This window comes from Orcinus orca, chromosome 6, assembly GCF_937001465.1.
Source record: "Orcinus orca chromosome 6, mOrcOrc1.1, whole genome shotgun sequence".
Taxonomy (NCBI): Eukaryota; Metazoa; Chordata; class Mammalia; order Artiodactyla; family Delphinidae; genus Orcinus; species Orcinus orca.
In genome coordinates, this window is record NC_064564.1 from 55,063,372 (window position 1) to 55,090,510 (window position 27,139).

Below are 27,139 nucleotides of genomic sequence, written 5' to 3' on the forward strand. Positions count from 1 at the left end.
CCCCTTATTTGTGGGGGACATATTCCAAGACCCCAGTGGATGCCTGAAACCCTGGATAGTATCAAACCATATATATACCTTGTTTTTTCCTATACACACATACCTATGATAAAGTTTAATTGATAAATTAGGCACAGTAAGAGATTGACAACAATAACCAATAATATAACAATTACAACAATATACTGTTATAAAAGTTATGTGAATGAGGTCTCTCTCTTTCTCTTTTACTCTCTCAAAATATATGTACAAGTTTCATGCCTTTTCCGTCTTAGCTAAGCACTTACGCACCAAGGCCTTAACTGTAGTTTGCAGAGTTGTAGCACTGCAAAACTAGCACAAATTTCTTTTTCCTTCTTCACAATTTCACAGATAGAAGATGAGTTCTTACCATAGATCTTAGCAACCTCAGCATACGATATTTTCCCCTTTCCTTATTAAGTCAAGAACTCTCACCTTTTTACCTAAAGGAAGCTCTTGAAAGCTTCTCTTTGATGTATCTGAATTGCCTGCATCATTGCTCTAGTGCTTTGGGGCCGCTAGTGAATAAAATAAGGACGACTTAAACACAAGCACTGTGATCCCGGGACAGTTGATATGATGACTGAGGTAGCTACTAAGCAACGAACGGGCAGAATGCGCCGGACAAAGGGATGATTCACATCCCAAGCAGAACCGAACAGGAGGATGAGAGATTTTATCATGCCGGTCAGATTGGTGTGCATTTTAAAGCTTATGAATTGTTTATTTCTGAAATTGCCCATTTAATGTTTTCGGACCACGGTTGACCACGAGTCAGTGAAAGCTGGGAACATGAAAGGGTAGAGTAGCAGGGACTGCTGCTTCCAGCCTTTTTTTGTTTTCATCTTAACAGTTGCTTAATATTCCTTTAGAAAGGCTTATAATAAAATAAAACAGCAAATTCTAGAAGTGGGAAGGTGGCAGATATTAGAGATACAAGAAGTAATTACAACTAACTATGAAAGGATAAAATGATAGATTTTAAAATTTAAAAACAGAGCATTCCCAGAGATTCTTTTTTCCCTCCAGGAACAATCAGGGCCCCTCTAGCCCTTAGAAACCCTAAAGGTATCACTACATATTAATTTGGTGTTCGAAATGAAAAAATTTGATTATCAAGAAAGATATGTCCTGTTTAAAAATATATGTTGAATATGCAACACTTTTCCAAAGAATTCTTGTCTAAAATGGTAGAAATTGGAGAGGCAGTGCAGGATATGGGGATGAGCACATCTTTTGAAACCAGACCAACTTGGTCTTGAATCCCCACTTTGACACTTAATGTAAGACCTTGGCCAAGTGAGTCAACTTTCTTAGCGTCAATTTCCTTATTGGTAAAATGAGAATAATAAGACCTATCTCATAGCACCTGTGAAGAACAAATGAAAAAATATTTTATGCTTTCCACAGTACCTGGCATACAACAGGTGCTCAATAAATATAAAGTAACATCCCCCAGACTCTTTGCCTACCCAGAACAATTAATTTCCTAAGAGCTCTGGACACTGAGATCTTACTATAATTGTATCTTTTAGAAAACTTATTATCATAATGCCTTGGACATACTAGGCACTCCAGATTTGTTCTGTAACTCTTAAGGGTTTGGTTTGGTTTTATTCATATTCTTCACCAAAATCCTCAAATCTCTAGAACCAAGTATACACGTACCATGTGAAAATCCCCAACAGCCAAAGCCAGGATCTTAACCAGTAATACATTTGTAAGTGTTTAACAACTAGTTCATGCGGTAGGGGAGCTCTGATCGGTAGCAGTTACTGGTGTGAATTACCAATGTGAAGTCAACTGGCTTAAAAAATTCCTGAAAGTTTAATGGTTGGTTCTCATTAAGTCAGCAGAGCGGCTTCGTACACTACTGTATCCCCAACACTCTTGACCTGTGCTTTGAACTCGATGTAAAAGCAGTTTGGGAGACCCAGGTCTCAAAAAAAAATGGTCCAGTCTGCCACCGGCTTATTTTGTTACTTTGTCTCAGTTTTCCTGTTTGTATAGTAAAGCAATGGGAGTAGATCAGTTTCCTAAACTTCTTTTGGTGGGGTTTTACAACTTCAAGTAGGTGTCTCAGGTTATAGAGACCAAGGGGCCCAGGCTTTATGCTTCTCATCCTGCATGTTCAGTATGAATTTCTTTTTTAAAAAAGGTCTTTATCAGTTAAAAACATGTATGTTTGAGAACCACCGTTACTGAAATAGCTGTCACAAAGCCCATATCTGTAACTGTGGCAAAAGCCCTGATATAGTGACAGGTAATGTATTTACTCACTGCTTTTATATATATATATATAGATATAGATATATAGATATAGATATACACACACACACACACACATATATAAATAAATATAAAACAATGTACGGTTTAGGAAAATGCAAAAGGGAACATAATGCATTTCAGTGTTACTTTTGTCAGAGGTAGACATGATAGAAAACGTTTTTGGTACTTGACACTTTAAATATGATATTCATTTATGTGTGAATTCTTCATATATGTATGCCATGTTAAGGAGGAGTCACTTATAGGCAGGGGTCGCAAACTCAAATGGCTATAGAGGTCAGGCAAATGATGGAATTGAGGGAAACAAGTGGCTTATAATATGAAGGCGAGTCATGGAGACTGTGCCCATCTGAGAGCACAGCTCCACCTCGGAGGATCGTTGTTATGAAGAAACACAGATTTCTGCTGCTGTATCTTTAGTTCCCTGATACTCCACCCTGTCCCCAACAGCTGGAAATCCATAGTTTCATTTAAAATTTCTTGATTCTTTTTTTAACATGTTGCCTACGAATTAAACACACTTGCACACTCATACATACTCATGAAGGGAGCCAAGCAAAGCAAACTTGGCCTGAGGGCTTCTGGTTTGCAGTCTCTCTTCACACACATATATATGCAGCACCTAATATTTATTGAGCGCCTATGTGCTATTCACTCAGCCAAACGTCTTGCACTAATCAAAATGTTTAATCTTCACAGCAATTGGGTGAGCTAGTATTATTTCCTTTTTATAGATGAGGAATTTTGGCTGAGGTCACACGACGAGTAAAAGGTTCCATGGGTATTCAAACCCGCGTAATCTGACTGCAGAAACACTTGGGCAAAACTGACTCCATGGATATCTCTGACAAGTGCTATAAGCACACACACAAAACACAAATAGCTGAGTATAAAGGGTGGATCAAGACTTATCTAACGTTAGCTCATTTGTGTGCAGTGATACAGTTTGTGTGAACGCGTGCTTGCGGTGATAGTGATACAGTTTGTGTGAACGCGTGCTTGCGGTGATAGTGATACAGTTTGTGTGAACGCGTGCTTGCGTGCTCCCTGGAATACTATCTGCTTTCACGCTTTATAAGATTTTTCTGATAAAGCTCAGTGAGACCAGTGTAAAAAATTCACAGGGAGTTTCTATTTCTTTTTGTCACAAACTCTAGACATCCTGAGCTCTGGGGCCAACATTGTCTCTGTCCAAGGGCAAAAGTTTTCTCCCTTGTCTTTGCCATATTTAAACCCCACCCATGGAAATGCTACAAGTCCTGAGTGATGATCACTTCCTCTGGGAAAGGGTACGAAGAATAAAAGTAAATCTAGCAGGAGGAATAAATCCCAAAAGACAAAGATAAGTACTTGAGGTCAGAGACTGCTTCCCTTATAGTTAGTCTACATACCAAACTCATTAATATGAATAATCATCTTAGCTGTAGTGGTTGTAGTAGCAAAAGTAATACAAGAAACTTGTCTTGTCTTACAGTTTTACATCAACTCTTCCATTATTTCCAGGACTCGGGAAGGTCTCTTTGAGAAAGTGATGAGAAAGCGGAGATCTCTCACATGTTTCTCCTTTATTTCCACTTCTTTTTCCTACCCACATAAAATATTTTTCAACCTTAAAACCTCCAGCCTATGGGGGTAAAACTATAAGACTCTAGGAAGAAAGACGTAAAACTGTGTGCAAACATCTATCCATTTAGGTTTTTCCCTTGGGATATTTTGGAACACCATTAGACACTGTAAACCTCTTTATGGTTTGTTCACTTGGTATGGAACGGGAAAGAAAAAAAAGAGCCAGTCCCCCCTGGCTGTATTCTTCTCAACACTCTGTACCCATCATGTGAATGGAAAGAACCCAAAATCTTCATTTTCAGAACTGTATCTTAGCCCCTGGCTCCTGGAGAAAACCAGTGTGGTTCAGAAGTGGGATGGGAAGAGTGGTTTGCATTGGCATCAGCCTTGCGGGTGCTTTGGGGCTGGAGCACACTCAGCTGTGGGTTACAGATGCTTGCTCTCCAGTATTAATGTGGCCAGCATGTGAAACCATTGGCACCCACAATGCTACACAAAGGTCCACGCCTCTGATAGTTTGGGAAATAACTCCCAGCTGAAGAAATTCCTTCTTGAAGGGCTGGAATACATTCTTGAACAGAAGGTCCTTTTTCAAAGGGGTGGAACCCAGAAAGAGATGCCTGATGGTGTTGGACTGGGTACCAGGGACTGTATCATTGAGTGTCTCTGATCTTGGGACCTTTAACTGAAAACAGAAAAAAAAAAAAGCTACTCTAAACCTGAGGTTCATAAGTGCCAAATTCTATGCTGTACATACAGCAGAGAGCTTGGGCACTCAAGCCGTTGGATAGTTTCTTTGGAGATGTCAGACGCAAAGCATGAGTGGTGGTGGTGGTTGTCATATGGTCTGACTCAGGGTGTGTTGGAAATGTTTCCACTAATTTTTATTTCTCTGAGCTGTCTCCAAGGTTGGTAGGACCAGAGAAGACTATATGGAAAAGAAAGGAAACAAATATAGGGTTGGTTGGTGCTCTTTGTATGTTCAATAACCAAGACACTTTTTTCAGGTCCCCTTCTCACGCATGAGGCCTGTGCTTCCTTCTAACAGGACATGTGAGAGAGCCGGGATGTTTCCATCCCCCATTCAGTGAGTGCGCTAGTCTTCTCGTTCAGGTGCAATTTCCAGTGAAATAGTAGCTTGTAAGTATTCAGAAGTTAGTTTATTGACTCTTATTGCACTTCTGAGCACCTAATAAATAATTTATTAGTCTGATGGATATGTGGCTACCTAACTATGGGTCATGAAATATGCACTATTCTTCTAATACACTGTAGGGAGACCTGTTTATAAAGTATTTAGTATTGGTTTTATAATGCACCGTTGACAACAGAAGACCACGAAGCTCAAAGATCAATCTCGTTTTGGCCCACAGTAGTAATGCTGCTTTATAAGCTCTGTGACAGGTCACTTAGACAGTGGTCCTCGCAGAAAGGACTCTGTTAGGAAGGCGGTCTGGAGTGGCTGCGAGCACAGCGGATGAATGTCTTTGTCGAGGTCCCGGAGGTGACTGTTTGGTGGTTGCTGATGCTGGCCAGGTGTTGGAACTCAGCATTTCCCAGTTCTCTATGGGGAATCTGGACTGAGAGTGCCCCGAGAGCGCTAATGCAACCACCACTGATTGTACAGAGAGCTGGGGTGACTTTGGCCCACAGTTGCAGTTCTGGAGACCTGGATTGCAGGAAGGAGCGGGTCTAAGCTTTCCTCAGCTTCCTCTCATGTTTGCTGATGAAGTGACATTGTTCCACATCTCCCAGTCCTTCATTCAAGTCACAGATGTGACACAGCATAACTTAAAAAAAATCTGTTTTTATTATAGTTGATTTACAATGTTGTGTTAGTTTCTGCTGTACAGCAAAGTGATTTAGTTATACATATATCCACTCTTTTTTAGTTTCTATTCCCATATAGGTCATTACAGAGTATTGAGTAGAGTTCCCTGTGCTGTACAGCAGGTTCTTATTAGTTATCTTTTCTTTTTTTTTTTTTGCTGTACGCGGGCCTCTCACTGTTGTGGCCTCTTCCGCTGCGGAGTGCAGGCTCCGGACGCGCAGGCTCAGCGGCCATGGCTCACAGGCCCAGCCGCTCCGCGGCATGTGGGATCCTCCCGGACCGGGGCACGAACCCGTGTCCCCTGCATCGGCCGGCGGACTCTCAACCACTGCGCCACCAGGGAAGCTCTAGTTATCTATTTTATATATAGTAGTGTGTATGTGTCAATCCCAATCTACCAATTTATCCCTCCCCCACTTTACTGCCTGGTAACCATAAGTTTATTTTCTACATCTGTAACTCTGTTTCTGTTTTGTAGATAAGTTCATTTGTACCTTTTTTTTTTTAGATTCCACTTTTATAAGTGATATCATATGATATTTGTCTTTCTCTGTCTGACTTTACTCAGTATAACAATCTCTAGGTCTGTCCGTGTTGCTGCAGATGGCATTATTTTGTTCTTTTTCATGGTTAATATTCCATTGTATACATGTACCACATCTTCTTTATCCATTCCTCTGTTGTTGGACATTTAGGTTGCTTCCATGTCCTGGCTATTGTAAATAGTGCTGCAATGAACATTGAGGTGCGTGTATCTCTTGTTGGTGGGCATGTAAACTGGTACAGCCACTATGGAGAACAGTATAGAGTTTCCTTAAAAAAACTAAAAATAGAGCTACCATATATATGATCCAGCAATCCCACTCCTGGGCATATATCCAGAGAAAGCATAACGTTTTTTGATTTTTGTTTGCTTTGGGGAATTTCATTAGCCAGGAAGAAGTTCATAGATATTTAAAAAGACCTACCTAGTAAACACTTAGATTTGGGGGACATCTAAATAAAAATTAAATGACTTCATCCAAAAGTCACTTCTCAGTGTTTCACTTTCTTGATAAGAACTAATCCTGTAAGAATGCTATGAGGTAAAGAAATACAGTGTATTATTGCATGTCAGGGTGTACATTTCAAACAAGGCATTTTTCAGTTTTGCATTAAGAGCTTCTTGCTGCTTCTAATATTCTACTTTCCAGATTGGGAAACGGGAGCTACACTTTCTTGAACCCAGTCCACTTACTTGTAACTTTTCAGAGTTTTACAGGAACCAAGGCTGAGTTCTTTCTGCAGTTTGCCATTTCTTTTATTCATTTCTCGTTGATTCAGTTTCATGTTACCCTCTCCAACTGGACCAAACACTTTCTACTCTCTGTTGGTCCTTGATTTCTTCCTGTCCTGTCTCTTTTAGCAAGTGCCCTCATCTTTCCTGAGATGGTCAGTCATGTCCTTTGTGTAGCTATCATTTATTGAGCATTTACTATGTGTTAAGCACTCTGTTAGGCCCTGGATTACCAAAGATAGATAAAACTCTCTTACTTTCAACAAGTGAAAGCTTAGTGGGGGAGATGGATAGTAAATTGGCTTTCTACATGAGCACTTTTGAGATATATATATTTTAACCACAGAATTTTTTTCTCTTCTTACCCTGGTTTCTAAGAAAAAAAAATTTTCTCCTCCCTTCAAGAGTACCCTTTTCATTTGTTTTCCTGATTGCATTCTCTCCTAGAACCCTTTTTTTTTTTTTTAATCATTTTCCCTCTGGCTTAGGTCTTCAGTATCCTTTTCTCCCCTGGCTTTGTCCCCTTTGCCTGCGATCCTTTTTCTTCACTGTTGTGAGAAACAAGCAATCAACACACTAAGACTTCTCCCAGGCCCTGCAAACTCTCAGACCACCTTTCTCTTACTTTACTTGCTTTCTTTGCAGAATTTCTCCATAGAATGTTTGCCCTTTTCTGCCTCCTTTGTCTTTGTACTTTGCTTACTTCTTCACTTCTTTCCAGTCTAGATCCTCTAACTTCTATACCTATCTGCCCACTAAGACATTTCTCTTAGGACACAAAATATAATTATAAAATATCGCAACCACAAACATATATGAGGAATGGGATAATGAACAGCCATTTATTGAAGCTTAAGAACTAATAATGAACAAATACATCTGAAGCCCTGGGTTAACATCCCAATTCCATTGTAGCCACTGCCATTTCCTCTATCCAATACCTGCCCTCCCATCCTCAAGCAGGATTCTGATTTTGGTATTTATCGTTCCCATGCATTTTGTTTTGCTCTTATTATATTTATTACTGTACTTGGTTTTACTGCACTCTAAATGTAGCAGTGTTTCTTAGAGCATTTAAAACTCTCTAAACTCTGACTTCTCCTGCCATTGAGAACACTGGACAATCACAGTGCCCCTGTTCATGCTGCTCCTGTCTTCTCCCACAGTAACTGTGTGTATCCCCCAAGACGCTAACTTGGGCCACTTTCTTTTACCTATTGTGTCCCTTCTCTATTGATGATTCTCAGATCCAATAACTACAGCGTCAACCTATTTTCTGAATGTTTCTAGTTGCCTAGTCACCAGTGTGACCTACTGTTTTCTCAAACTGAGCTTACCGTATATGCCCACCAACTCGTTTGTTCCCATGTCTGTTGAGAGTGAGACCAGTTTCCTGTGCTCAGAATATCAGAGCTTTAGTGTCATCTTTGGCTCTTCTCATTTGTTACGCACATGAGTCATTCTTGTCCCCTGGATTTTATCTCCATGCTGTATCTTGCTCTTTTTTCCCCAGCCCTATTGCCTGTAGTCTTTTTACCCAGATTGTTGTAATAGCTATCCTAATTGGTATCTTTGCTTCTGTCTTTGCACACTTCAGTCCGTCCGTCATGCTGTTGCCAGATAAATCCTCTTCAAGTACAGTAATGTTCATACTGTGCTGCTGTTGAGAAGCTTTCAGCGGTCTTGACTGTTGATGGATAACAGGATAAATAGCAACTCTTCCTAGTGACATACAGGACCCCTCCCATTATAATAGTTCCCACTGACCAGTCTACCCCTTTCATTCATCATCGCTCTACACTGATTCCACCGTAACGTTCTAGTCCACCAACTGGACCACTTCTTTTGGGTGTCTCCTTTCCATTGGCCTCGGTACTCTGATTCAATTTTTGACAGCTCTCACTTCTCTATTTTTTTTTTTTTAATTTTTTGGTTGTGGCATGTGGGATCTTAGTTCCCCGACCAGGGATCAAAGCCACATCCCCTGTGTTGCAAGTGCAGAATCGCAACTACTGGACCACCAGGGAAGTCCAATGGACCACTTCTTTAGAAAAATTATCGGTTCTTAAGTTCCAGTGCAAATGCTGCTTCTGCTTAGAAACTTTCTCTTCCCATACCAGCTGGAAGGAATCTCCTTTTCTTAAGTCCTGTACAGTTTGGCTGCTACCTCTACTTATCACGTTGTTTTATTAAAGTTGTTTTTGTACATGGCTTATCTGTACTAGATTGTACCTGGCTTATCTGTACTAGATTGTAAACTTCTCACGAGCAGGGACTATGTTTTAACTTTCGTGTTCCCCACACCTTCTTGTAGTTGGCAAGTAGGGCTTTGATCAGCATTCCCTAACAGTGGCTAAAAGTGCTTAGTTTAAAATATGTCTTTATAACACATGGAAGAAAAGGGAGCTAGAAACTGAGCTAGTCAGGGCAAAAGTGTATATATTATCAATCAGCAAATTATTCACTTCTTCCCACTTTGTTACTTCCATTCTCTCCAGGACTTATTTAATGGTTGGCTGCTGTCAGCCTTAGAGACTGTTAACTCTTAAAAAGTGTTTAGGTGGTCAGAGGAGTGGATTTGCAATTGTTTTTGTTTTTGACCTGTTTTAATGTACTCAGTGTCTCCAAATAATACTGTCTGCAGAGTATGTGTAATTTCCTTCCCAGTCTCTCAACAGGCATGCCTAGCGCCCACTGCAAATAGCCATAGTCACAAGTCAGAGGATAGGCTTAATGAGCAGGGCGGGCAAGCACCTTTCAGGATCCCCTGTTGTGGGGTTGATGCTGCTCAAGTTGAGGTATGTTTAAGCCTCTTGGATACACTCCCATTCTGGCACCGCCTAGGTAAGGTATCTCTCACCTAAGTATTTGTCTCCCTCCCTTTTACTGTCTTTCACACTCATCACCATTTTGTGAAACTCAGGTATTTGCTTGATTCCTCACACTTATTACCTTTAAAGAAATCATTGCAAGCAGTACATTTAGTGGCAGTTACATGAATGATTTTTGACTGTGATAAAGTATCTGTCGTCTTCTGCCCCTTCTCTTTTCTCTCCCACTCCCCCCTTAGTTTTTCTTTTCCCTCCCTTTTTTCTTTCTTTTACATAGTTCTAATTTATTGTTTTCACTGTTTTTACTAGCAGTACTGTTCACAGTAGCAGTAGTAAACGTTTAGAACCGAAGTGTAACATGCATACAGAAAAGTGTACAAATCATAGGGGTATATGGCTTGGTGAATATTTACAAAGTGATCATACCCAGAACCACCAATGAGATGGAGATACAGGACACCACCTGGACCTCAGCAGCTTTCCTTGTGCCTCTTGTAGTCACTACTCCCCACAGAAGGTCATCACTATTCAGAACTAAGTTACCCATTAATTCTTCCTATTTTTAATATGCTGTTAATGAGTTTCTGGCATCTTCTGAGTTCCTTAATTTTGAAAACAATATTCAGGTTTATTCAAATTTGCTTTGTTTCAACATTTTTTTCATTTAAATAAGTATATCTATCTGTCTATCTATATGAACTAGCCTCTGTGGTTTTCCGAGGATTATGAAACTTCACATATACTAGTATTTCACGTTTTTTTTTTTTTTTTTTTTTTTTTTTTTTTTTGCGGTAGGCGGGCCTCTCACTGTTGTGGCCTCTCCCGTGGCGGAGCACAGGCTCCGGACGCGCAGGCTCAGCGGCCATGGCGCAGGCTCCGCGGCATGTGGGATCTTCCCAGACCGGGGCACAAACCCGTGTCCCCTGTATCGGCAGGCGGACTCTCAACCACCGCACCACCAGGGAAGCCCAGTATTTCACTTTTTAAACTTATTTTTTAAGTTTGTGAATTTCATTTAAGAGGGTACCATCAGCGGAGTTGCTTTTTTCTGTGACAGCTCTAAAAGCAGTGTTGGATTAACTGGGTGCCTACGAATCTCAATCTTCCTTCCCGACAGTAATTTGAACTATTATTGTGATAAGTTCACTGGGGTTGCAAGTTTCTTGGGTCTGCAGACTTTAGAAGGAAGTAAATAGAGAAATTAGCACTGTCTTTACAGCGCTTGTAGCTCTTCATGGTTATAAAAACTAATTGCCCGCTGTATGCTCCCCAGCCTGTTTTTTGATGCTCATTTAAGGAAACACGTTACTGGTTGTTTTCCTCTAGACTTTCTCATAAAACATGAACTTTACACTATGGTAGGAAGAAGCCACTGTCACTGTTCATAGCTGAGAAAAGATGAATAAAGTCACTTTTCTGTCTTTAAGCCAAAACAGGGTAGGTAAAAGATTTCATTTTTTTTTTTTTGGAGGCTCGAGATTCATGCCAACCTCAGATGCTTTTTGCATCTGCAAATGTCCTGATTCTAAGGATTCATCATTTCCGTAACATTTTATAAACTACCTCATCTACCACACCCTACCCAAGTTCTCTTTATTTAAAAATTTTTTTAGAGCATATCAAGGGATTATGGCATTTGGATATATCCCTGAAAACATCCTTGATGTGTTTCTCTGAAATTGAGGCCCTGATTAGGCTGTCAGCAGATGCTGTATCACATCGATTGTGCCAGTTGGTACAGAGACAAGTGTCAACCAGAGCGGTTTCTCCCTTTTGCCATAGAAGGATGAAGTGTTTAGGTAGTATTTGCTTATGGGGGATGTTCCTGCCACTGCTGCAAGTGATTTAAATCTCTGTCCTATTCAAGCTTAATTTTAGGAGGCCTGTCTTCCCCATAGTCTGAGATCACATTATGATGTTTTCAGTGCACAAGCTTCTCCCTCAGTGTAGCTGATCAATTCTTTTGGTATAGCAGTTATTATTGTTGTTATTTTTTGGTCATGTGCTCTCCTATGGTATTCCTGTGAGTAAACACTAGAGCATTTAGTACCCATGATGCTTTGGCAAAAAACAAACTAACCAAAAATCAAAGGTATGCCTGCGTTTCTTGTCCCCTGAAATCCTCAAGCCGTTCTGGCTGAGGTTTCTATATACTGAAATGCCCAGTGCAGGCTGCCAGGGCTGTCTGGAGAAGGTGTAGCTGTAAACAGTTTTAAATTGTAACATGTACAATTTTAACACAGAATCTCGTAGAGGAGAGAGGGGCCAGTGATTGAGACTGGCCATCCAAGGGGACAACACCATTTTTTTCCTCCTTCATTTGAATCTATAAAGATCCTTAACTGCATTTTGAATTGGTTAATCCATGAGCTGTCAGCCCAAATTTATGTCCCAGAATTTCAGAGAATAAGCCATAGGATTGATGTCTCCAAAGAGGAAGATTTATAGAAGACCACAGGTGCATAGTTCAGTCCATTCATACACAAGCGGGCCCAGGGTTAGATGCAGTAGTTGGCAGCCTGCGTCATCTTTTTAATCTGGATTAAAGGTGGCTGCATTCAGGTGTGCCTAGATCATCTGGTAAATTGAGACACGAATGAGAATTGTTAACTAAGAAAAGTTTTCCGGTTTCCTTAAAATTTAAATGCAGGGATCCAACTAGTAGAATCCAAAAATGTTCTTCAAGATCATCAGACTTTGCTTCTGTAGAATAATTGGCGGTTGAAAGAGGGGTACTTCAACTCTTACAAGGCTGGTAATGGAAGGAAATTAGGAGCCAGTGGAGAGCGGGAGATGTAGGTGTAATAGGTGAATCCCCTTCAAGGGTAGAGATGTGTTCATATCTGAACTCTATCTTAAAAGCTGCTTTTTAATCTCCTTTCCTTCCTTTCCCCCAAAACATGCAGGCAGAGTAGAGTAATAGTTCATTTTTTGTATGTTTTTTTGGGGGGAGGGGTGAATTTTCACTGTCTTGGCATCAAATGACCTATATGACTCAAGGGAAAACAGGCAGCTTAGATTATGATATAATTATTCACAAAGGGGAAACCTCAGTGGAAATTATTGTTTTACGTTTTCTCTATTCTTTATAGCGAGTCAAAGAATTTTTCCCCTTAGCGTCACGTAGAAAATGAAACTTTACACAATAAAAAGTAGGGATGGCAGGTCTCAAAGGGGAAAAAGGTTGCTGTCAACTTTTTTTCTCTGGAATATGGAAATTGGGGTGGATTATCTGCTCAGAGGAGGTTTCCTTTATTAATTCTTTTTCCTTTTTACACTTAAGACATCTGTTAACATTTCACACAGCCCAACAGATGTTGCAAAGCAAGTCCCATACTTTGTTCTCAAGAAAAATGACTTTTCCTCAATTGATTCCCCGCACCTCTGTGACTGGGCCCAGCCTGCTGCTTCTGCATAATTTGCATATATTAAGTTATATACCTTAATGCCATATGAATTTGTAGCTTCAGCATTCTTTTTATACTGTAAAGTGTGATTTGATTAGGAACTAGTTTACATGTTGAGAGGTCATAACATTTAAGAAATCTCCGTTGAGAATGGCAGCCTAATTCCACAGATAGGATTGGATAGCCAATTATTGAATATTTTTCTCTATAAAATATGTGAAGTACAAAAGCTTGAGTTGTTTTGCCACAAGGAAGTGCTGATTGTCATGCGATGTGGAGCGTCATTTTTATTATTTTGGCAAGAACAGGGACAGTTTTGTCTTGACAAGCCATTAGATGAATACCAGCTTGTGTCACATGAAAAACCACTGATCTTTAACCCAGCTCTGTACTTAACCAAGCCTTGAAAATGAATAGTGAATAAAAGAAGAGCAAAGGCCAGTTTACTGTCATTACAGATTACAGAATCTGTTAACAGCTGCTGAACTGAACCCAGGGAATTACAGGTATTGTTCCGTGAACCAGCAGAAGTCCTACAGATGCTTGTTAAACTGTGTATATAAATTGTACATTTATTTGATATTTGCTTAGGATTTACATTGTTGGAAACATAGCTAGAAAAGAGGAAAATTCTTGAGTAATTTCTCAGTGTACTAAATGTATGCCTTTATCACAAAGCCATATATATTTATATGAAACTATCTCAATGATGCTTCCTTACCTCCACTTATGGAACTTATTTTAAGAAAGCAATGTGCCTTTAAAAGAATTATAATAAGTATCCAAAAGAAAAGAAAAAGTATGCAGTCCCCCCCAAAAAAAAACCCCACATATGAACACGCAAAACAAAATCCTTCGCTCATTTGTTTCTTCAAGGTGTTCATTGTGGCTCATATCTGCACCAACATGTGATTTTTTTTTTTTTTAATGGAGGGAAAAACCTAACCCACCTCAATACCCAAATATTGAAAAGATCAGTAACATTTACAACAGTCAGTTGTGGGAATTATTGCTTACAGAGCTAACAAAAAAGAACACACTTTCTTACCCTGCTGGTGGAATTGCATTGTGCCTCCCTGTAGTCTTGTTATCCCACACTAACTGAAATGCAAATTCTTTGCAACTAATTGGATCTCATTGAGGGTACATGCACAGTATGTAGTTATATGCAAAAAGGTTTTTAAGAATAAAATTTCTCTGTAATTACAACTTTTGATTATGATCTGAGACATTGGTATCTATAGTATAGATATCAATAGACTATAGATACCAATAGACTATTCTTTGTAGAATATCTATATCTATATATATCTAACTTTTTTACAGATTACTCAAAAACATGAGCTTTGAAATGCTTAGTAGAGTACCAGCTCAAAAGTTAGGGGAAAAATGTTTATTTACAGCAGTCTATAAATTGGATTTTATTATAGTCCTATGAAAATAAAGATTTGTGGTTTTTTTTGAAATTTAAGATTTAGTATCTTAGAGCCAGTACACTGAAGTCATGTTAATAGTGTAATCCTTTTCTTGGAACATTTTAAATGTGAAAACATCATAAACATCAGAAATCACTTCCAAAAGCTGTTGTCTTTTTGTTTTTTCCTTCCATTCTCCAATCTATTTTAACACTGTAAACTTCATTTGAGTTTCTTACTTTTGTGTAAGTGTATTTCTGCTACATGTTGTGGTGAGGTGGAGGTATTCACATTTCCATAATATCTTTAATAACTTGGGTGCCATTTAGACCTAGTTGGTGTACTTCTTCTTCCCATGGTCCATCTCTCACTATCAGTAAGGGTAGGAACGCCAACACATAGCCTTTAGGATTCGTGATTCTTTAAGTGGAAATACATGGAATCGGGAGAGCAGAAAAACAATTACTGTGTAAGTGATGCCTGCTTCTACTCCCCTAGTTTTAAGTAATTTTAATACAAATGATTCCAGACAGTTATTCTACAATCTTCAGACTATACAGCCAGTGGACAAACTCAAAAGTCATCTTTGTACCTAGTGGGTATATAGTTTTTGTACCTGTGTCCTTAAAATGATACAGGTGTCCTGCTTGCTAGACAGAAGATTACCCTAAGACTGAGGACTCTGCATGCTGTGTTTATATGTGGAAGTGAGTGGAAAGTTCTAGAGGAGTCAAATTTGTATTTTGAAAACTGGATTTAAAAATGAATGTTTGAAACTTAAAATCTGTAAAGCACAGCATGTGTATATGCTTGAGGTTTTTGTTTTAGTTGACTCGTTCACTCATTTCTTGCTAGGTCTGGGTTAATTGTTGTCTCATTGTAATAAAGCTTGTCTTTGTAGACTATTCTTACAAACAAGTTAAAATTTTGTTGGATCAAATCCATTTAGCAGGTGCAGAATTGCATGGTAGAGTTGTAGGTAAAAAAAAAAAAACAACTTTTTTTAAACCGTAGAAAGATAACTTGGTGCTTTTGAGGCTTGTGCCTTGGCAGTAATGTGCCAGATACATGTTACACTGTAGACCTGTTTCATCTAGAGCAACTCAAGCTTTGCTCTCTGAAAGAGTTCCGTTTGCCTACTCTGGGTAGCATTTTCTCAGACGACTGCTGGCCAGGAGACTAGATTTGGATGTATTAGCTAGTCAGCCTAATAACCCTGTACAGACTGTATTGATTTTCTAGGAGGGAGTTTATGAACTAAATAAACTTGGGGTTGGTGTCTTAATAAACTGCTTCTCTCAGTCTGTCACATTTAGTTACTGAGCTGTGCAGTTTAGGGGGAAAAAAGGCTAATTCTGTTACAGATTGTTCACAGCAGGGTCTCCAAATTAGCCCTTTGTTTTGTAATGCCACCTTGCTTGGGCTTGCTTTGAGCACATTTCTCAGTTTTGCCCTAATGAGTTGCAACACTGATAATGTGGCTGATGATCTTTCATTGATTTCACTATCACTTGCTTGTCTGGTAATTGATCCATTGCTGAGCCTCTAGTTAATTATATCGGCTTTGACATGGCCCAGTCCACGGGGAATTTCAAGTCTTGCAGAATAACAGTTTTAATAAAAGAATCTATTACTGCAGGTGCTTGCTGCTGCATGCCAGTTGATTTTTGTGGGTGTGTGTGTGTGTGTGTGTGTGTGTGGTTGGTGAGGAGGGGATACCTGGGAAAGGAGAGGACCACAGGACTGAGAGAAAGGAGGGGTGGGGGCTGGAAGAAGAGGAAGAGGGAGTGAAGGAGAGAAGAAGGAAGGAGGGGGAGCTGAGAGGGTGAAAGCAGGAGAGCCAGAGGCACGCTAGAGAGAACACGCAGGCAAAGGGATACAACAGAGCCTGCAAGGAGCGAGGAGGAAGCTTGCTATTGACAGTGTCCTTAAGCCTCCCACAAATAACAGCCATTAGTGGGAAGGTCAGGAGCTGAGCATGCAGCTTGACTGAGGCACTGAGTGCCACTTCAGAAATCAAGAGGCTAGCAGATTTTAGAGGGAGTTTAAATGGGTAATAGCTAGCTGTAAAGGTACAGTCACTGTTGACAATTGACTCACAGGGTCTTTTTCCTGGCTCCCCCCCCCGGGCCAAGAATATTTTTATTGACCACAGGTGGACTTAATATATTTTAAGGCAACAATTCTTCGGGTTCTTGTTTGTTTCTCTTCAGATATTGAATTTGCTGCTTTTGAGACTTGTTTTGTGCTTAATGGTGGTGAACCGGAGGGAAGTTTAACAGAAAAGCTTTCAGGAGATGTCGGTTCTAGAGGGGAAGGCACATTTGTGTCAACACAGTGCACGTTTTCTCATCTTTTCTCATTGTCCACTAATGACACCGAGCTGCCACGGAAGCTCTTTTCTGTTTCTTTTGTTGTTTCAGAGAGTAAGGTTTATTGTTATTCTTGAGTTAAGAAAGAGCAAGGAGAGTGGTACATTTGTCCTCGGTATTTGTAGGTGGTCGAAGATTAATGTGCCTTACAGTTTAAGTTTAGGAAGGATGGCTTTTTGCTGCTGACTACTTTTATGAGATGACATGAATTTAGCTTTCCATTTTGGAGTTACTGCATATGTACAGTGTGTTTTGTTCAGTTCTGCTTTTCCATGAAGAAGGTAGATAAATATGATCTAATAAATAGATGTTTTGTCTTAAACCTGGTTTAATTAAAAATATGACACGCTATCGAGGTTATATTTCATCAGGCCGGAAAACGTTATAGAATTTTCCATGGAGATCTTGAATGAAAAATGGAGTTTTTATATTCATTACTTTTTACCTGAAATGGGACAGGCTTTTTTTCTTCATCTTTTTCTTTTTTATAATTTGAAAGGATATTGTAGAGGCTTCATCCAGGAACTTTAACAAAGGATTTTTTTTTCTACTTTTGAGCTTTAAGAAAAGGTACACTTTTTTCCTTTCCCATTCAGTTTCTTATTGTTCAACATCCAGTTGAGTAATTAATGCCCTGAGGGAACTGGGTAGTAAATAGTGTGTATTTATTTTGCAGATGTTTATTGTGCATCTTCTATGTTCAAAAAACTGCTAGGTTTATTTATTTACCTTTTAGAGTGTAAGGTCATGTCTCTATGTATATTATTTTCTCTAGAAGTTTATATGTGGTTATAAATAGTCCAGTACATACTATATGACTTTTAGGAGCTAACATTTTAGACAACACCTAAGCCAACTTCACATTCTCTCATAGCTGAGTATTTTTCTTTCTTCCAGTGTAATCAGGGGAAAAAAATGTTTTTAAGCCTAGCAGTTTACAAATGTTAAAGCAAAGACTGATGTCAGATATTGCATGCTATACCCAAAAGCATTGTTGGGAAAAATTCCCTGGGAACGGCCCCAGTCTCTCCTTGCCCCGTGGACCATCCCTGATCATGGTGCTGCTTGGAGTGTACATAAGTGCGTATCTCTCTATCCGTGTGTCTGGAGAGGGGTTAGTGCAGGGTGTCATTTAGTGCCTGACAGTGGAACAGTGCAGTTGACTCTTAGCTCTGCTATCCAATGACATGCAGTAGCTGAGAGTCTGAAGCTGATGGTTGGGTCTCCAGTGCTGCCGGCACACCTGACAGGCAGCTGTTAAACCGAGCAAAGGCAAGCTCGGGGAGTCACAATCTATGCATAAATGATAGGGGTATCTGTGCAGAAGGTGCGAAAGAAGCTCTGACCCCCTCTTCCCCCCAATCTCCCCCTTCCCCAGTGAAATGCACCGTTCAGCCAGCTTCTTAACTACACTACACTCCTGCTACTGGCTGCCAAGAGGCTCAAAAAATCCACCTTCACTTTTCAGTCAGAAGAGGCAGAAGTGGATGTGAGAGAAAGAGAGACACAGAGAGACAGAGAGCCAAAGAGGGCAAGAGACTTGACTTTAAGAGACTGCTGTACTGACAACTCCATGCAGTTCGGAACCAGAACGACTCCGGCTGAACCAGGGTTCATGGGGACATGGCAAAACGCTGATACTAACCTCTTATTCAGAATGTCCCAACAGGTAAGTTACTTTCATTTTTTTTTTTTAAAGGAAACCTTGAATTGTTATGTGCACTTTTGTTTCTGGTATTTTCCTTACTAAACATTTTTGAATTGTGATCACTTCGTAGTTGGATTCTGTTATGTCATAACTGTTATTGGAACGTGCAGGGTTACTTCACGGCTTCCCTAAGGGCTACTTACAAGAAAAGGGGGGAAAGGATACCGAAGTAGAAGAAAGCAAAGGCATCTGTGGCAAAGTTTCACAGTCCAGCCTGGGTCCTGGGTCAGGGGAAGACTTCATTTATTTCTTTGTTTTCTGTTAAAAATTAAAAACAACCACAACACCACCACCACCACCACCCCCGCCCCATGTTATCTTTCTATCTGCATTGATCACTTCATCCAAGTGGCTGCTGTCTCGGAGTAGGTTTACCAACCTCACAGCCATGAAATGCAGGGGCCCCTCGGCCCTGCCCGACGGACTTCCCGGGGCTGGAAGCGGCTCGACTCCGACCCGGCCCGGGAGAGGATACTGCGCAAGAGCCGCTGGCAGCGCCGAGGGGCGCGGGTGGAGGCGGCGTGTGTGGCGGGCTGAGCCACCGGCGGTCCCACTTCCTCCGTGCCGCCGCCGCTGCCGCCTCCTCCGCGCTCGCCCTTCGCTCCCGCAGCGCCCGCTCGGCTCCCGCCCGCCCGCCCACCGGCCGACGCACTCACACTCGGGCAGCCTCGGCGTCCTCCACAGAGCCGTCCTCGGGCTGGCCGGCTGCGCCGCCGCTGGCTCTGCGGGGAGAGCCGACGTGTCCGCGCGAGGCCGCCGGCGACTGCTCATTAATCAGCGGAGTCCGCGGCTCGTACTACGTACCGTGCGCTCGGTGGTACCTACGCACCCCGCGCGCCCGGCTCCTCTTGCACAATCACTGGCTCTGCGGCTCCGAGGGGGAGCGAGGGGGAGAGGAAGCGAAGGGAAACAACCCAGAAACTTTCATCTTGGACTGTGCTCAAGCGAGGGAGGGAAGTTCCCTGGTGCCTCCCTCCCAGACACGTCTTTTCAAAAGCCTCCACCAGCAAGAGTTAGTATGATACTACCCTCCGCACAGCACGAAAGTATTACTGACGAGTTCACTGGGATTTTAAGTAGATGGAGGTCGTTAGAAAATGGATAGTGCTCCACTCATTTAAAAAAAATACTGCAGCTGCGTTCTTTTTTAAAAAACCTGTTTTTTTTGTAGGAGTTCATGAGAACTAAATACTTTATTCAGTTAATTCGATTTTTAAAGTATTGGTAAAGAAGGAAAGAAAGCAGTTTGCCAGGCTGGAGACTACCGCAAGTTTAGAAATAGATCTGCGAAAGATAGTGCAGAGAGCCAGCGCTTTGCAGCATTTAGCTAGCGAACAGCTGTATCACACAGTTCTAGATAGGATAAATACATTTGAATAAGGTGTATTTTGACATATCCTGTAGAGGGACCCTGATTACTGCTGATACAGTAAGCTGGGATTTAAATGCAATCAACACAAACCCAATATGCAACTCTTTATGTGCAGTTTCCCATTCTTGCAAGTTAAAAAGTTCATTTCCTCCCAGAGATACTCCTTGGAGTTGCCGAGTGCTTTGAGAGGTGTATTTCTGAGGCACGTCCCTGCCTGGGTGGCTGTTTTTGTGGTTGGAACACAGAGTGTGTTTTCACTGACCTTAGGACCAAATAACTTGTCCTGGCCCTTTAAAAATTAGGTGTCATATTCAGGGTTTTCTTGAGTTAGTGGAGGTCGTGTGTGTGTGTGTGTGTGTGTGTGTGTGTGTGTGTGTGTGTGTGTGTGTTGAAAGGGAAGATTGGTTTAGGTCTCCCTCTAGCTAGAAAAGAGTTAATAAAACCAGATAGAGATAATGATCAATTGATAAATGGCTATTGAACCACATAGATGGTGTTAGATTGCTTCTTTGGCACTAGCCCATTTCCAAGTAGATTTGAATCTAAGGAGACTTTAAGTCGTGGAAAACATTTTAGCTAAAAAACAAATAAAAGTAAATTATATAAATGATGGATCAAAGTTAGGAATATAAATTGAAATCGCTCAGAGACAGAAACTTGTACAGCTGAGCCATTATGATGTCTTTGATCCAGCTGTTTCACTCTGTGGGTGTATAAAAGTCTCTTTTGTGTGTACCTATGTGCATGTATGTGTGAAAGTGAGCATCAGTGATAATATGAAAAGAGTAGAAATATAGGGAAGTAATTTATGCATCATGGGTGCTGTATGAAACTATATAATATTAATTATACTATTTACTAAACAGAGTAGTACAATCAAGGGAGAAAATCACAATTTAAAAAAGTGTAGTGATTTCACTATATTTTATATATTTTCTTTATTTTTTGGTTTTGAAGTAATTGGAGACTCCCCTCCCCCTCTTTTTTCTCCTGTCGTGGTTATTAAATGCTTAACCTCCTCTGCATTTTTGGAAAGCATGTGAAAGAGGGTATGAGTTTACATGGTTTTTTTTTTCTCCTTTAGGATGACATTTTAGTTTGTATATTGTGTAAACTTAAATTGAAACTGTGTAAATCTAAAAATATATGTGCTGTACATGTTTAATATGTTTATTTTCCTGACCTATAGTTCATCGGCAATGCTGATTCAGAGTGTGTGTGTGTGTGTGTGTGTGTGTGTGTGTATGTGTGTATGTGCCAGAGCAAGGAAGATATCTCGCAAAGCCAACAGTTTCAAGGAATACTAGTCTCAGTATACACCTTAAGCCAGCTTTTGTCTTACTACAGGTAAAAGTTTGTCCAGTTTAATCAAGTCTGCAGAATTTTGTATTTCTAAGGCATAGAGATGTTTTTTCTATATTATGATTATTTTAATTTCTAAGAAAAAATTGACTTAGCTCATGAAATGAATACAATTTATTGGGTATATTTTTTATTTCAAAGTTTTCTGTAATAAGAAAAACTAGGATTCACCTGACCGTTTCTTTAAATATTAGAAAAGACTGACTAGCAGGTTTTAAAACTGAGTTATAGAAAATTCACCATCTGTAGTATTTAACTACAGCAAAACTTAAGAGTGTGAAATAGCTCATGAATACTGAAATTTAGTATTCTAGGGTTGTATCTTCTATGAGTAATTTAGGAAGTAGGGTTATGAAAATCTTTGTCTTTTGTTTTGTATGAGCAAAGTTAGATCTGCTAATATGTAAATCTTCAGTCTGTGTAATTCTAACAAAAAAGATACCACAATCTGAAGCCAATTTAGATTTGGTGGAACTAAGTCTGTTCCCCTAAAGTTTGAGATATGACAATTTAACTGCATTTTCCTGCCTCTCTACATTTTTCTCCTGTATTTGAGTATGATGTTTTCAAAAAGGATAATATTTTTCCATACAAACAGATATTTGGTAACCTTAAAGGGCATGACTCTTGACTTTTGTAAAGGGAGTTCTTCTTTGGGTCACTTTGATCAGTGACAGGTCGAGAATAACCAGAAACCCTTTGCTCATCTTCTAGAGTCCAGAATGTTATTTTACCCGTTTTAACCTCACAAAGTACTGTTAAAAGCACAAAATCAGGACTGCTTTTGGAAGTTGTTGTTGTTGTTTTTAATCAGGCTTTAAATGGTGATTTTTCGATTTCTGTAAATCTTTTGTGCATGTGAGAGAAGAGCAAATAAAATTTTTGTAGCTACCTCAAGGGATGCAGTAGTCTAATATATTTTGAAATCTTTTCAGAAATGAAACCATAGCAGGTAAAGGGCTAGAGCCCACACTTTTACACATTACTAGAGGCATGTACCTTTTATTATTAGTGAGGTATATTTAACCTGTTTCAAATAAGATGTGGATCCCTTAATAAGGTCTCTTTTCAGACACGAGTGAAATACTAAGTTAGAATTATAAATGACTCTGTGCATCATTATGTAGTAATTTAGGATTCACCCAATGATGTAACAAAATTAACAACATAATTTCATTGTGAAACTGTGTCTTGTTAAAGAACAACTGTCTGACATTATCCTACAGTTGCTTTATTTAACTTCATGCAAATATTATTAGTAGTGACATTTTTCTATTGTGCATTAGATTGTCTCATTAGCATGATGTGTTAGTTATCACCAGAGAAATCATTTCCTAGATAGGTGAGGGGCAAACCAAGAAAGCTAAAAATTAAATCAGTGATTTACATTAATACCAGAGCGTCTGCTCACCAGAGATAGGACAGAGTCAAGCAAACTTTCTCACTAATATAAAATCTAGCCCATTTCAGAGAAATGATAAATAAAATATATTGTCAGAAACATATAATAACATTGCTGGAATCCATTTAAAAGCAGGTTTGAAATGAATTTTTCTCCCAGTAGTCTTTTAGTTCTTTCTATTCATATAGGCAAACACAGTTTCCGTTGGTTGAATCTATATTTTCAAGTGGAAATGGTGGTTTTGTCTGACTTCCTACCTGCCCCTGCCCCCCGCCAAATAATTTGAATGTTTATTCATTAACAGTTTAAAAGGCACATAGACAGTGTTTCTTACAAGTCAGATGCCTAATTGTATATCGCGGTTTGCTTCTTCTTTCTAGTTTGTACAATACATTTTTATTCTAAACTCTGTCCCAGTCGTGCAGCCCTCCTGTCCCTTTTAACAGAGGATGTATATTCTTATTTAACCAGAGACCTGAGTAAAGCAGTTGATAGTTAATGGTCTTTGAAAATGACTTTCACTGCCAGGCATCATGCATCCCTAGGTTTCTGCACTTTTCCTCCTCCCTTTTTACTCCCCTTCTTACAGTCGGTGTGTTTTAGTAATCATGTCTTAGTAAAAAAGGATTAAATTGACCAAACTTACGGTCATGATGCTAAAATAAATATTTATATTATACTAGGAGGCATGTAATTTCAGCTTGTTGAATCGGTAGGCTGCTACCTCCAATTTAGTTCCCCTCTCTAATTTGAGTGATAATGTGTTTTATTTTGAAGTCTTAACTGTAGACATATGTTCATATAGAATTCTTATCATCCATTCTTATAATGGAACACTAAAATAGGAATATGTGGATAATTGTTAAAATACAAATTATAGCATAGAGACAGGTACCTGTGTGCTGGCCTATACTTTGTAAGTCTACGTATAACATGCAGACTTCACTTAACAGGCACTGTGTAATTTGTAATGCGAGGGAGGGGAAAGTAGTAGGCCTTATCTGTGGTGTTTACATATGTGTAAAAGCAGATCAGGCACAAACGTATTCTCAGATGTGTGTGGTATATATTGGTATATATTAAAAATCTGTGCGCAAATTTCAAGTTTATTTTCACCACAGTACATTAAGTGAGTTGGAACATAGTAGGTGATCATTTTGAAATTACTTTTCTCACGTTTCTGTCGTCTGCTCCTTGGGACTGTGTGTGTGTGTGTGTGTGTGTGTGTGTGTGTGTGTGTGTAATTTATAAAGCCTTTTGCTAAGGTGAGTCGAGTAACCACAGTCGAAAAATCAATCCCTAAAGGTGCAGCTATCTTATCTCTATAATTGTAGGTATTTTTTTATAATTGCATTTATGAGTGTATCTGAACACTCACTGATAAATTCTGTTGTTCATGCGTGGCTTTATGGAAATCTGATTAATGGAGTGACAGGACAGATTTGGGCTCCCACAGCAGCACATCCTCCCACTCTGTGTCAGGGTTAAGAGCCGCGGCAAATCCTCCCTAACTAATTAGATGCTGAGTAAGGCATCTCGGAGAAGTTGGGGCAAAAGTGAATGGGTCACAGCCAAAGCAGGATTGCAAGGACTCCAGTGATAGTGAAAGCATTCCAGTTTGCTAGGTCATGGTGACACGGGGAGCTGATTCCAAAGGAGCAGGCCGTTACAGATAGTGAGCTGGCGTCATCCACTTCAGCGAAAAACAAAAATTCTAGTGCTTCTGTCTCCCCACCTTATATGCCTGACACACACTTAAAAGTTAGATTGGGCACCTGCCTTCATCAGTCTGCAAAGCTTTCCACAGGACTTCCCCTATAAAAATGAATAGCTAATGACTCTGTACAGCCTAAGAGGTATTTTCTGAACTTGGGATGCTTGATTAGAATATGCACACACACACACACACACACACACACACACACACACACACACACACACATATATGTATGTATCTAAAGGAATGAGACAAGAAACTGGAATTTACTTCTAGCTTGTGTCCACAATTTGAATCATTGTGTTGGAAATGAACTAGGAGTTAACTCCTTTTTTCCCACGGAATATTGTCAGGGAACTTCGTGGTAGCAGGGAGAAGAGAGTGAATCGTGGGGTGACTTTTTCAGTGAGAGAATTTTTTTCTGGGACTCCCTGCTTGTTACTATCCAAAGAACATGGAATATAATGGTTACAAGATTTCCTTTCATGTGAGGTTTGGAGCCCGGGTTGTTCTGTGCGTGGAATGAATTCTTCACCATGTGAAAATCCTCTTGTCCCTCTCGTGGTATGTTTTTGCCGCTACACAACTACCTTTTCCAGGCCTTGGTCAGAGAGAAGATTGTTTGGGGATCATAGGAAATGATTGCTCTCACCCCTGTCTGCCGAAGCTGATGCCATTTTTATTTCCCAAAAAGCAGCTGGCTTCCACATTTTGCTTGGTGATCCTCGTCTACTTAAGGACCAGAGAGAGAAGGAGGAAGGGAGTCAAAAACCCTTTCAAGGAACTTCGACATCTATTTTTAAGCTTTAGAGAAATAAGGGAAAAGAGGCATAATTCAGGCATAGCAGCCTTTCTATCCTGACATACAAGCAAGACATTGTGTAGAAGAAGGAGATTTTTCCTGTAAGATACAACTGTAAACAGGCGAAAAAAATAAGATGAAAAACTTTCTGAACAACTCAAGCTCCAGGAAGTTTTAATATGTACAGATGACGTCCGGAAAATGATGCCTGGGGCGGTGACATCCGACGTACTCCCATCTCCTCACTGAGCATGACCTGTACTGCCTTCTCCCTCCCCAGTTTTAAAAGAAATTTAGAGACTAGGAAAAATAAAAGTATTGATTCTTTTTTAATTTGTACATTCCCTGTAGGAAGCCTAGCAAATTTCATAGTGTACATTCAAACCCTAAGGTGAAAAATTTATGACTAGAGTTCATTTGGGTGAGGGCGGTGTGCGGTGTTGTTCTGTTCAAACGCTCTGGGAAGCATTTCATGCCACAGAGTCAGAGATCAGGAGAAGAGAGGAAGAGCTGTATCATTTCTTCATCCACAGAGCCTTTCTTAATGGAAATGCTTGTGGAGAAACAGTGCATTATTCAAACTGGCTAACGTAGAAATCAAATTCTCAGCTTATTAATCATCATTCCAATTAAAAAAATGAATTGATCCTTTAACAACAAAATAATATCCTTTTGTTTTTCTTGAATTAAGCTCATCAGTTTTTCATTTCTGTTAAGAAAATGAAAATAATCTTGAACAGTAGGAAGTTACTCATTGTAGCACGGATTCTCTTGAGCATAGCTGACATCTTATTTACTCAGTATTTTTAGACTGCAGTGTTATTTTGCTACTGTCTTTAGGGTTTGTGTGTTGTTGAGAGGGGGATGCTTTAAGTCTGTTGTGCTGGCGGCCATTTACTTAATGACCTAAATACCTGAATACATGGTTAGGCTGTTCTTTCTTCCTATTTCCGTTCCCAAAGACCTAATTTCTTACTTTATTTTCCTTTCCCCTCTTTTTTCTTTTTCTGGATTTCTCCTTACTTTCACTGGGTCTGTTTGCCCTAATATAAAGGAATTAAAAGGCAGTACCTCGCTCTGGCAGAGGGATGGGAAAGAGGTGCCACTCTCAGATGTGGTTCTCATTGTGGAGGTGCTGACAGGAGGACTGTCCCGAGTTCTGTTCTGTAAGGGTTCTCTAAGTCTGGGCTTGATAAAAATGTGTTACCAAGGGCCCAGGCTTATCATTCAAAGGCGCTGAAAGGCAGTTCAGTTGGATCCTTCACCGTGTAAGAAGGTACTTAGCTGAATAGAGATTTTGCTTTTCTCTTTTTCTTTTTTTTTTTAAGTAATTCTTGGCTTTATCATTTTGTGCGGTTAGACTTACGTCTGCGCAAGAGAGCATTTTGTTAGAAGGAAAACGCGTAAAGTTTTCCGTCGATAGGTTGAAGGTATGACTCTTTGAGACAAACTGAAGTTAATAAGAGTTAACTGGAACATTTAAAAAAGAAGTCGTGGCAGGACTGATATTAATGGGTGACATTAAAAATTGAAATTGAAAGCATGCAGTATACATAACACAATGAGGAGGATTCACTACTGTTCTGTATTTAATAAATTTTAACTCATTGTCCTACACAGCTGAGAGACTGTTAAAATGGACAAGATTAGAAAATATTATTCTACATGGGAAAGACACAGCTTCCAGTCCTGGACCTGCTGTGCTTTTGTGTGACTGTCATGAATTTTTCAACTTTATTAAGGTGTCTTTTAGTGGCTATTTGTT

The 27,139-nt window shown here is 39.9% G+C and overlaps 1 protein-coding gene across 7 annotated transcripts in view; it reads left to right on the forward strand.

Moving 5' to 3' along the window:
- The window catches only part of BNC2 (basonuclin 2), a 429,626-nt gene that overhangs the window by 114,936 nt on the left and 287,551 nt on the right, over positions 1-27,139 (forward strand). For 5 of the 7 annotated variants that reach the window (XM_033439739.2, XM_033439741.2, XM_049710690.1 and 2 more), the window contains exon 2: positions 18,480-18,680. In XM_033439739.2, coding sequence (XP_033295630.1) covers positions 18,480-18,680 — 201 coding nt within the window. Of the gene's footprint in view, positions 1-18,389; positions 18,681-27,139 lie in introns of all 7 variants that reach the window. The other 2 variants (XM_033439740.2, XM_033439742.2) reach the window with 1 other exon arrangement.